The 12,797-nt window shown below is 42.4% G+C and overlaps 1 protein-coding gene across 18 annotated transcripts in view; it reads right to left on the bottom strand.

The window, feature by feature from the left end:
- The window catches only part of LOC125693507 (calcium/calmodulin-dependent protein kinase type II subunit gamma), a 761,290-nt gene that overhangs the window by 742,771 nt on the left and 5,722 nt on the right, over positions 1–12,797 (bottom strand). For 16 of the 18 annotated variants that reach the window (XM_048945555.1, XM_048945554.1, XM_048945553.1 and 13 more), the window contains exons 2-3: positions 2,956–3,144; positions 2,110–2,271 (exon numbers count right to left, since the gene is read on the bottom strand). In XM_048945555.1, the coding sequence (XP_048801512.1) occupies positions 2,110–2,271; positions 2,956–3,143 (350 nt within the window). In that variant the 5' untranslated portion in view covers position 3,144. The other 2 variants (XM_048945584.1, XM_048945563.1) reach the window with 2 other exon arrangements.

Genomic DNA, 12,797 nt, shown 5'->3' with positions numbered 1-12,797 from the left:
TAGAACATCTTGTTTATATATTTTCCAAACTGTTGCACTTTCCTTGAAATGATGAATGTCAGCAACAGCTGGACTGTATATGATTGAATTTCACCTTGTCTCCATTCCCAGAACCCTGCTTCCATATGGAGTTCAGTAAAGCAGTATCTAAAAATGCGGGAGTAGGGATAAATAGTCACTCAAGAGATGATGAGTTCATTGTGTTTGCCTTGAGCACTAACTTGTTCTGATAACTTCTAGTATTTGGGTATGCAGAACACTGCTTTTGTTTGCTTTTGTGGCCACCATGATTCATCTGTTGTTTTCTGTCTTTTGTCAGTCCATTTGGAATTTTTTTTTTTTTTTATTTCATTTTGCACACAAATGAAGAGATTTTGGATCTTACTTTTCCCTGGAGCACCACCAATAATGACTTCACTTGTAAATAGTATATGCTGTAATAGGCATGGGTGCAGATCCAAGTTTCCCAAGTACATTAGTGGTTTTGAAATCTAAATGCAGCCCTCAATTTCACAAAGGCAAATGCTTTCTATTGGGATGGATTATGGCCTCCAAGCAGCAGTAAACTCCTGTGTCTAGCACAGAAGTGCACTGGGTTCTGTAACCATGTCTTCCTTTCCCAGTTTGTACAGTGTAGGTCTCTAAGTGCGTTGATCAGATCTACTCACTCACCAAGCTGTGTAGTTAATATTTTAGGGCACTCATTGGTATTTCAGCAGAATAGCCTGCTGTGTGCCATAACTAAGTGCTCTCTTAATAAATCACTTTTCAGTGGGCAGCTGCATTTTTGTGGTACAGAGGTGACTCTATTGTGAAGAGTCCTTTGTCCTTTACGTTCAGGGTTCCCACCAGCTTCAGGCCTCTGGCATTGTACCTGGACAGTGTTGAGCAAGTCAAAGGATTTTTCCAGTTATCTTCCTATCTCCAATTTACTTCCTAGCAACAGTGTGGTGTTAATCTCCTGACTGGTGCTGTTGCTTAGGTGTGCTTCTACCAATTTGCTTCCTAGCAAGTTCTTCCCTCATTTGTGATCATAGGAATTCTGCAGATCGTTAGCATTACAATATTTTTACCTGATTCCAGCTATTATTTTAAGACAAATCAGTAATTTGGCAAGATCACATGTACGCATCTCCTCCCAGAGCTCGGGACATCCACACGTAGGTAGTAAATGTCTGCTATTCTGTTGTCTTTTGCTGAGAGAGATGTTGAATAGCATGAGGCACAGGAAAAACCCCTCTGAAAGCTCATTCAGTGCACTCTTCCCAGTTTTATCTTCAGTGAAAAAAAACATCTGTTCAACTGTATTTTAGCATTTTCTTCCTTCATGTGCAAATACAAAGGCATTACACATAAGCTGTCGGAAGCTTACACCAATTGCAGTTTTTGAAACAAGCGAAAAATTCAAAGCAAAATCCACCCATGTGACAGCCTGCCCTCTAGCCTTAGAGGACTTGCATGGGCCAGGGCAAGGCTGTAGCAGGAGCTGTTACCAGGCTGGTGAGCAGTGTGCCCTGTAGGACAGCACAGAGGCAGTGGCAGCTGCTGCTCTGGAGCAGCTCAGGGTGACTGAGTGACTGAGTTCTGAGATTCCTGTGCTCTGGTCTGATGAACTGCTCTGCTTCAAAGCACAGCCTGGACTTCCTACCCCAAGTCCCTGTAAAACTTGGAAGGAATCCTGGCAGTAACTAATTTGTTTCTGAGCAGGAATCTCTAAAAGAAGAGTATGAGAGCAGTACTAGAGGACTAGAAATAAACTTCCAGAGCAGTGTGACTTTATTTCTATTCCTTCCCCATATGGGGTAGTGATTTCAGTAACAAGCTACATATTTTCTCTTTACAACTGGCGTCATCAACTTTGCAAGACTTGCTGTGGGAGTTTGGGAGGCAGGGATGACTGCTTGGTTTGTGTTTGCTCATTTTGGGGTTCTTAACCCCACCTGCAGGTGGTTAGTTTATGCCGAGTACTGCTTGACCAAGTTGAGCAAGTTAACAAGCAGCACTAAGAAGCATGCTGAAAGTATGTCATATGCACAGATGATCTGGTTACCTCTTGGGGTATTCAGTGCAGCTCTTATGTATCGAGCAACTGGGTAGAAGTAAATGCTGAGATCAAAGTTCGGGTTGTCCTCTGCTTCTACTCCATAGTAATCCACAGCAAGGTCTCTGTAGAACTTGGGCCCAGTGTTGAGGTGGAAGCGCCCAGCAGCAGCATTCACAACATGGGAAATGCCCATTTGGCTCAGCTGTGCTTTGTCACGAGCAACATACCTGGAGGAAGAAAAGGGTTTTTCATTCTCCTGCTGCACTGTGGTGCAGCATAAAACACGCGGCTGCTGGTGCAGTTTGTTAGAAAGCTATAAAGGCTTTTTTCCTGACAAAATGATTAGATATAAAGTGTTTACAAAAATATTTCAGGACAGAATTGGACTTTTAAGAAACTGGCTCTTAGATTTCCTACACTTTCCATGAAACATCTGCTTAGATTCTTCTCAACTGAGAAGGTTGGGGGTAAGGTTTATTTGTGTACAAGCTGAAAGTTTTCTGATTTGTTTTCTCACCAAGTCACCTCTGCTGAGCATCTATCAGTTCTGGGACTGATGTCATCTGAAATGGGAAGCAAGTAGCAGGGTGTCGTGTTTGACATTGCTCTGGTGTGAGTGCTGCAGTAGTGATGCTGTGACCCCACCAGGCTGTTGCACCATGGGTCTCCTGTGCTAATACAGGGGGAGAAATTAGGAAGGGTAGTATTCTCCTGGAAAGGAATGCTCAAGTTGCTTTTCCTATGTGCTGTGGTATCCTAAGCAAGGTTCAGCCTCACTCAAAAATAAGACTTATTCCAAAGGGTCTCCAAATTAATACCTAGCTCTCTCTTTAAAAAGATAGGATGATTTAGGCAGGGATGAGGTGGGGGCTAAGAGTTTCATCAGCACCTTCAGCCCTTCCCTCTCTTACAGGTCTCCCACATAAAGGTTTGGCCAGACTTCATCCACATGCCCCATAGGGCGCGCACGTGTCCACAGCAGGCGCTGCAGCTCCTCCAGGGATGGGGTGTCCCCCCTCTGCCCTCCCCGTGCGATGCTTGAGGCTCTTCTTATTGTGGGACGCAGCAGGTTCCTGCCACACAGCGAGTCCCAGGCCATCCTGAAAGGTGGAAGGCGAACAGTTACCACCAGCCAGACATTTCTGAGGTAGTGCTCTCTTCCTCTCCACTTACCCTTCACCCAACTTGCCCTGGGTTGCAACAATGGGCTCTTTGGGTTTGGAAATTGCCTCTTTTTTCCATGTTGCTAGATTTATCATAGCAGAGGCCACAACTGGACTTTGCAAATGTTGTTGCAATCTAAACAATAACAGTACAGTGGCTCACATACCCCCATGTTGGGGTTCAGACAATGCCTTTGCAGCATATTCTTCTAAAACAAAATTTTATGTCATTATGGCAAATTGGAAGCTAAAGCTTTTGCAAACTGCAACGCTCAGGACCTCAGTGGGCTTATTTTGGCCTAACTACTCAACCTTTTTTATTTTTTAGTCAAACAGTTCATTAAAACCTCATGATTATATTTTTTAAGGTGTTTTTTTTTCATAGTCATATAAACTTTCCCACTGCCTATTTGGAATTCTAGATGCTGCTGTTACCACAGCAGTACAGCCCAGTTGTTGATATGGCAGCATGAGAGTTCCCCTGCCTTTCATAGAAAGAGGGAATGCCATGGAAAATATTTTGTGTAAGAGTAGCTACTCAGCAGGAAAAGAAAAAGTTACCAATTTGATATGCTGTGCTTTTCCTTCAACCATGCAACTAGAAATTGCTTATATATACTTTATCTGATTTGTCTTTTATAATTTGCTTAACCAGCTGAACTGAATTGAATGGAATTGGTCATGCAAGATCTTGCTCACTAGCTAACTCTCAATTGTCTGCTTCAATGCAGGAAACTCTGTAATGAGTATTTTGGTTATTTCCAATGGTAATTGTGAGCCACACTTGCTTTCTTGATGACAAATGCTCTTGGTAGAAAAAGTCCGCATGAGTAAGTTATAGTAATTCTTGCTGCTATTCATATAGGCATTCGTATATGTTTTTTTTATAGGTTGTTTCATTTTCATTCCACTGTTTTCTGCCCTCTCCAATAACTCACCCATTTCTAATCTTGAAAGATCTCCTTTAATACTTTATTTACATGGAGAAACTTAGATTTTGTTTCTTTTTCTTCTTTTTATTTTTTAGAAATCAATCTGTCTCTGGAATTGTTCTATTTCCATGTGGTACTCTTCCTTCGAAATAGCAGTTCCTTGTGTTTGCTGCAGATTTTAACTCCTTGGGATGATTTTTGAAGAGAATAGAAACTGTATTTTTACAGTTTCTGTATTTTTCTCTTTTAAGAAATTGTCTTACAAAGAACATTTTTATGTTCTAAAAATTAGTCAAGCGTCCATATTACAGATCTTCTACAAAGTCTGTCAGTTCAAGTTCAGGTAGCTTTAGACCAGGAGTATCTAGACTTGGATGAAGTTGTAGTCAGTGAGTCAAAGTCATGTTCTGCCACTTTGTGTAAATGATTGGACAGCTGGTTTGGGGAAAACATTCCAGGACAGCAAACCTGAGATCTTCCATTTTTCTACTGAACAGTTCTATCGTACATAAATAGGCTGCATTCATGTTTAAGCACATCCATTATTAGGAACTTCTTTCCTAACAGTGTTAGCTGTGGTGAAATATTTTCCTGGTTTCCCATTAAGGCTCATTCACCAGTCCTAAGTACAGCTTTTTTTTTGTGATGTTATTTGATGATATCTGCCTTTACACACACAAAGACAATGGACATCAGGGGGAAGTTCTTTACAGAGAGAGTGGTGAGGTGCTGGAACAGGCTGCCCAGAGAGGCTGTGGATGCTCCATCCCTAGAGTGTGCAAGGCCAGGTTGGATAGGGTCCTGGGCAGCCTGGTCTGGTACCAGATCTGGAGGTTGGTGGCTCTGCCTGTTGCAGGGGGATTGAAACTTCATGATCCCTGGAGTCCCTTCCAACACAATGATTCTATGAAAGTCAGAGAGAGGGTGAAGGCTAACTTGCTTTGGGAGCTGTTTTGCTGAAGGAGAAATGGGATAATCAAATTCCTGTTCCCAGAGGCAAAAGAGGGAAGCAGTGACCACAGTTGACAGCTTTTGTCCACCAAATGCTGACCAGAAGCCACCCATCCACTGTGCACTTGGGTTCATTTGCCTTGCTATCCCATTGTCAAGGGGGCACCCTGTTATTTCAGTACACTTTCTCCTGCCACCATCACAGTCTGACTTGTCCTCTTAAATACAGTAAGTTTTCACTAAATAACAGTGTTTCCAGGATGGTCTCGTATTGTTTGTATTACAAAGAACTCCACTCCAGAATGTGCTCCCCTCCTAAAATGTATGTCCTCCAGTGTCAGCTTTTACTGTGAAAACAAAAGCAGATGTTCTTGCCCATTTCAGATGGCTTTATGCAAGACAAAGCATGAAGGCATTCCCATGCTGGAACGGACATTCCCCATCAATTCTGATAGCTGCTCTGGGTGCAGCTGGGTGCACTGGGTGCACTGGGCACCCTGATGCTTCTTTGCCAGCTGTGCCCTGGCCTGCTGCTGGTCATCTCAGACACCTGTGTGACTCTTCTGCTCCCGCACAGGAGGTCTGCAGCCAGAATGGGATTTGTATTTCCTGTGTCCGGACCACAGGGCCATCTGCCAGTTCATTTAATGCTTTCAAGAATAACAGCCTCCTCCAATCCTTCCCACCTCATAATATCTGCAGCAAATGTTCCTCCTTTTTTTGACATATCTCTTTCCTTGCAGTGTGGTTAATGACCACTCTAGGGCACTTCTCACTCCTTATAAAGTTGCTTTCAACTGTTTCATTTTTTGTTTCTTATTTACTGTTGCCTGTTATCCATTCCCCTTGCCCTCTCCACTGTATAAATACCTTGATTTTTATGTTACCTGGCCACAAAGGACTGGAGGCTGCAGTCAGCCCCACTTTCCTAAGCCTCCCACAAGTAGAGAATGACAGGGCATTGCCCCAGAGTCCCAGCAGTGTCATGGTGTTAGCACAGCCCTTACGAGCACCGTGCTTTCCAGATCCATAACCCCATCCTCGTAACAGCCTGGGGGGGACAGCTCTGAAGTACAGCAAACCTTAGGAAAACTGCTCTGCTGGAGATGTTAAAAAAAAAAGTAGTCTTTCTAGAAGCAAACATAACTGTGTAGACTTGGCAAAGGAGGCAGTGTGTGCTTCACTTACTGCATGGATTCTGAGAGCAGTGCAATAATGGTTTCCTTTGTAAGGTGGGCCCGCTGCTTTGGAATTGTGCTAGGTTGACTTTCAGCTTGTGCTCACATTAATCTTGTATTCTAGCTAAGAAGTTTACTCTTGTTGATATACTGACATGAACAGCAGAAGTTGTGTGTGAAACTTATTTGTTTTGCAATCTGGTCACATTTGTTCAACTGGAGAACAGAATCAGTTCATGTAAACTTTATGTCCAATAAAAGCTGAGGACTAGAGTTCAAATTTCAAATGTGAAATAATTGGAACTAACAGGCTGTGAATGATTCAAAAGCAGAGAAGTCTCTGTAGAACTATTCAGTTAATATGCTGAATAATGAATGCACTGGAAAAAAAAAAAAAACAACATAGCTTTCCAGAGAAAATTTACAGACAGTAAAACAAGGCAATTTTTTTTTTTTTTATAAATGACTGCTCAGTTCTAGCATCAGACCAACATTTTAACTCACTAATTTTATACATGCAACTGTAATTTACTGAAATGCACATATTTAAAGAAAACAATGATATGAATAAAATTGTGTGATGTTTTCTAGGGAGCATGAATAGATTAAAACAAATGAGTATGAAAGGAAAATGATTATATGTAATAATGTGGTTCTTCATTTTAAAAATGTCTTTAATGATTCTCAGCTCAATTTCTCTATATTCTTTATTTGCAGAGGATTTGTTTCTGTGAAGTGTTGCATGGATGAGCAATACAGTTTTAAAATGCCTGTTTCTGAATAATAATCCCATGAAATGTTCCTGATCTTTGCCCTACTAGTGTTGTATTGCAGTAATTATTCAATTACAGAGGAGAAATTTTACCATTATATTTAGATTAATTTTGAATTGGTTTGTACTACAACTGTAATTTTCGCTGAAATGTATAATAGAATTTCCTTAATTATGAATAAGAGGAGAATTGCAATCAGAGGCCTATCACAAAGTAAAGGTCATTTGGATGATCTAGTGACCTAGGTGAGAGCCATGCATGTCACCTTGCCATGCCCATATCCATAAGCCCTTATCTGAAAACCACTAGCGCCTTTGCCACAGTAGGATCAAGAGAAAAGTCAGGTCAGAAGTTCATTATGCTGTGTGGTGATGTATATCCCAGGAAGAAGATAAAAGTGGTCCTCTTAAAGTCAGAGAGAGTATCTCTGCTGCCTCTTTAGGCTTCCTCTCTTCCCTTCAGTGGATGCCTCTTTTGGTTGCATATATTCTGGCTGTTTTTGTTGGTTTTTGATGAACTAATATACTGCAGCCTTCTCTATTAATCCGTTGGTGGCATTCAGTGCCTTCCTGAGGAGGAGGCCTTTAGAGACTGATCCCTCAACAGGTGTCTCAGTCCTTGGAAATGTGTCACCTTCATCTGTTTTTCCAGTACCACAGTATTTAATAAGAACAAACTCAAATGCCAGTGCAGTTTGACCATTTGGCAGTACATTGGTACAAGATCAAGATGAAAGGATGGTGTGAAGGCTGAGCTGGGGCAACATGAAACTCTGCAGTATGATGCTATGGAAAGTCGAGAGGGAAAAACAACTCTCATGTCTAAGATATTTAGCTGGTGCACTAGTAGAAAGCGCTCATATCTTTTGTTTTTCCTTCCATTTTTCCAATGCCAGGATAAAGGAGGGATCTTAGTACTATATGAGAATGTCAATACTCATGTTTCAGTGGTGCATGCAGTATTTTGATCATCCTAGTCATTGTACTGGATTTTGTGTATGGGTAAAACGTAGCCTGTTCTCCCCTAGCTTTAGTAGAAATATTTTTACTTTTTTAATCCTGAGAACAAAGTGCTTTACATCCTGTTTTTTCTCAAACTGGTATGTGCTGTAACCTTGTCATCTTCAAAGATATCACTGTCTGCACTTCAGATAGAGTGATTTGTGATGGTGAAAGACCAGACAGAAGCCCAGTGCTTGGCCAAAGCGGGTCATGTCAAGTTCATGCCTATCGTGTATTCAAAAGCCATAAATGTTTCTCAGAAAGCCTATCCCTTGGAAAGATTCCCCCAAGATAACATATGTTTGAGAAGGGGTTTTATGTTGCTGCATCTCTGCACAAATGACAAGTATTACTGTCATCATTCTTTCTTCCTTGGTATTTAACCCCCTAGTCTCACTGGAGTCATAATTTATCAATTGCTGGGAGCACTATGGGATATAGATGGTATGAATCAAATACAGCAATGACTCAGGTAGAGCTGGCTGGACTTGAAAGCTGTGATAGAGGCAGTTTCCAGAGAAGCTCAGGGTATTTGCATTGCCAACTGTTTGTAAGAAAATCTCTCCAGCAGCTGGAGGATGTAATTTGAACAGCACTTCCAAATTTAGTAGAGGCTTCCAGGCTGACAACTTTCACCCAGCTATACATCGAGGGGTAGGCTACCACTTGCCTTGGTGTGACTTAGCAGATCCATTTGGATGCCTTGCTCTCAGTGGACCATGCAGAGCCTGTGTCAAGGCAGACTAGCTAAGTTGACCACAAGAAAGATGAAAACGTCCACTTATTCCTCCTCTCAGTAGTGCACCCATACCAAAGCCCTAGTCATAACTAGAGAGGAATTGCGACACCTCTCCTTTTTCCAAGTAGAACTTTTTTCTGTGTGACATCCAGGGAAATCAGCAGTGTTATTTCTGATACAAAGCACTACTGAAATGTAAGGAAGAAATTAATCAACCCATTCTGATTCTCATATGTGTTGATTTTACCACAACTTCCACTGATGTTATGGGTAGCCAGGCCTCAGAAGCCTCAAAAATGTCTGTCTCATTTTTAAGTAGCAAGTCTGTGGGCCAACCAGCAGGGCTCAGACCTGCTGCTCTTGGCGGTCTCAGGATGCACAGCAGTGCTGAGTATTTGGGACAGGGTGGCCTCATTCTCTTCTGTGACTGCAGTATAAAATATTTTCTTGTCATCAGCTGATTAGTACGCTTGTATTTACCAGTCGTGTAATTAGACAGAAGCAGTCACCATTTCACAGGCAGTAGTATTTGCACTAACTATGTAAAAATCTTCTCACCTATTGATTTGGCTAATTTTTCTGCATCTCGTGTGTGCATTTTCTTTATTCACTAGCCACAGGAAATCGTCTTGATATATTGCCCACACTGTAGCTTTGACTGGGTATAAGAGAAACGAAAAATATGGGCAGCTAAATAGATTTTCCCTGACTCACCTCTTGCTCACTGAATAGAAAGCCAAGGACTTTCTGGACGCAGTTGCATTCTTGTAGTGTAATTGGGATTTTAACCATGCTTCTGAGTCAGAACAGAGACAAGGGTAGGCTTGTGGAGTATGCTTCATAGAAACTGGTAGTGGTGGACTGGTTTGTGCACAGAACAAAGGAAGGATCTCATCCACCCCATGTTTAGTGAGAAAGGTATGGATAAAGCTTGGAGCACTCCCACTGATACCAACAAGTTTGAGCCATCTTGTAAGGTAGCCCCAGTATGGACCCCATATGGTTCCAGAACTGTATTGCTCTGGGGTAAACATGCAAGAAATGTCTATTGCAAAGGTGCTGAGTTAAGATAGACGCTAGAGGAAAATAAGCGGAGCCTATGAGACAGGGACACACCTGGAAATGCAAGCTTTTCTTGTGCAAGCCATCCCTCTGGGATGGGCTTTATCCTCTGCTTCTTAGTAATTTTAGGAAAAATAGCTTAAGAAAATTCTTCTGTATTTGTTGTGACTTTTTTTGGGCCTACTTCACTTTAAAGAATTACCATGGAGAACCTGGCAGAAGGTGTGCACAGAAAAATCAATTTTCCCTGTCTTCTTCACTACCGAAGCCTGGATTTTGTTGTTGAGTTGGACCCTTTATTTACTAGTTACAAATTTCATGTGCCATTTTAATAATGTGCATTTTAACTATTTAGAGCTGCACATTAAACAAGCCCAGAAACTGTGTTAACAATCTACATGTTACGATATATTTTTTGTAACTGCTTGTTATAGCATCAACTATTAAGGATTTATTACTAGTGCATTTTAGATGGTGCTTTTACAGTCATTTAATTACAGCCATCTAGCAATCGTTACATAAATATGCATCAAGAGCAAGAACTCCAGTGTAAGGTGACCCAAAGGGCTTTTACCTGCCAAGACCAGGGTTCAGGCCCTCAGGTGGCAATGATGTCACCAACACGTGCAGGGAAACACAAACATTTAAAGCTGTGCAGGGAGCTATGTTCCTCCCTGCTCTAGGTGTTCATGAAGTCGTCAGCTGGAGCAAGAGCTCTGCAGACCTCTAAGGACCTGAGCTTAGCTATTGGCAAGCAAGCAAAGGAAAGCCAGTTCCCCTGTAGGCTGAGTCCCAACAAAGATGTGGGGATTTTGGCTGTGAGCACAGAAGTCAAGCTGCAAAATGGGCCCTGTGGAGCCCCTTGGTACTCCTGATGCTCTCAGTGCCAAATGCATCCTTACGTCCATTAACTCAAGCTGATCTCATAGACAATTGGACATGTTGCATTTGACTCAAAGACAGCAGCAAAAGGCAGGTCCAAAATGCACTGCCTCGATGCACTGCTGGTCACAGCACCAGCATGGGCTTATCTAAGAGGCTCTTCAGCTCCCTGCTGGACTGTTGCTCCTGGCTCCAGTACTATTGCTAGTGTTTTCTGCAATGAACTTGAGCTGTCAGTTGGTAATGTCTATCTATAACTCATCCATTCAATACTGGTATTTCTTACATCTCATTTCAAAAACAAAAATCCCACTCTACAGTATGGCAGTGCTAAAAAGCTAGGCGGTACATATATGAGAAGCTCCTGCTATTCTTAACCACCCACCTAAAGATAAGCTTGCCTAAAATTCAGTTCTTCCTGTGTAAGACTGGCTTTTCTGTGCAGAAAGGCTGTGAAATTGCAGTATCTCTATTGCATCCAGCAATGACTTGTCTATAATGAAAACAGTTATACTTAGAATGGGTAAATGTTTTGGGTTTTTTTTGTTGGTGATGCTAGTGAGTTTTTTTTTCTGTTGTTGTTTTCCTGGAGGCACCATGAGGCTACCAAAAAATCTGAAGGATTAAACATTTCTGAAACAAAGACTAGCAAGGTGATGCAGGTTGGGATGAGGAGTAAAGTACATCATCTTGTTTTCTTCTTGGATCAGCTAATAACCAGCCAGGTTGTCTGACTGACCCTTGTGTTCAAACCCATCACTCTCCCCAAACAGCAAAAATTTTGCTTGCTTTTTCATGACTTTAAGCAATGCTCTATCAATATTTGCAGCCGGTATCTGCAGAGAGCACATGGTGCTCTTGTTACTTCATGGTGTTAGTACAGCATGACCCTGCAGAGAAATACAAGCTTAGTTTTGCTCATAGATTGCCTGAAATCTTCTGAATCTGTTCCCCTGAAAGAGTGTAATAGAGGCTCGTGCTTGTTGTGCTGCCTTTCAGCCTCAGTGCTGGGGCTGTGTGGGAAGCAGAGCCTGGCCATGCTGCACACTGCAGGGTGAATTCCTGTGGCTGTTTGGGGTGAAACCATCGCTGCCATACAGGCCTGCAGCTGCCCTTAAGGGATTTGTGAGGGTTGTTGGTCAGGATATTGCACTGCTAGCTGAAATCAGGAGGGGGAGGCCACAGATGGGTTGGTTGCTGGGCACACTGTGTCTGATTTCATGAAAGAAGGAGAAAAGATCATTTGAGTGTAGTTTTCAGTCTCTCATCTGTGGTTTTATGCATCTGTGGATTCACTTCCTGTTGCATGCTCTTAATGTAGTCTGAACTAATTTTCTTTGGTCATCTCTGGTATCCAAAATTGTCTGGGACAGAAGTCATGTGCATTTCTTGCTCCGGCAACAGCTACTCAGAGGCCAAGCACTTCTTGTGCAGAGCCTTGCACAGGCTCCAGTTGCAATGCAGTCCTGAAGGACTGTGTGCCAGTGTCCTGTGTCCCCACCGAAGTTTAGCAGGCTACATCTGAAGGTGAATGAGGCTACTGTGACAAAAACTAATGCAGCAGTGTCTTCCAGCCCACCATTGGAAACATCAGGCTTCAGAATTCAAAGAATTCCATTACAAATGAATGGTTTCTGCCCCAAGGATTTAACCAAAAGGATGGCACAATGCAAAGCCCTTCTCCCCTGTGACTAGCTCTGGTATGTTCTTGTATCTTAAAAACAATATATTGCTTTTTTGGGTCTTTTCTTTTTGGGGGCATTGACAGCTTCACTGCTCTTTGTTCTTGTCCTGTGGTCTCTACCATCTCCATGAAGAAGTTGGTGCTACCCACTTGCAGGAGACAGCTGACGCATAGCAGGAGAGCCTAACAACGTGGTAGGAAGGAAGATGGGAAACAACAGGAGGTAAGATCTCACGGTTCCCTGGTGTTTCTTGAGCACTGTGATGCATTTAATAGTTATCACAGTGAGCCAGTGAGGAAGACACTGGTGTTCCCACCATGCAGGTTGAGGTGGTAAAGTTGGGATTTCCTACATCTCTCCACGTGCCTGAAGTGGGAGAAAGGCCAG

Source organism: Lagopus muta, chromosome 5 (genome assembly GCF_023343835.1).
Source record: "Lagopus muta isolate bLagMut1 chromosome 5, bLagMut1 primary, whole genome shotgun sequence".
Taxonomy (NCBI): domain Eukaryota; kingdom Metazoa; phylum Chordata; class Aves; order Galliformes; family Phasianidae; genus Lagopus; species Lagopus muta.
This window is presented reverse-complemented; position numbering and strand designations above follow the sequence as displayed.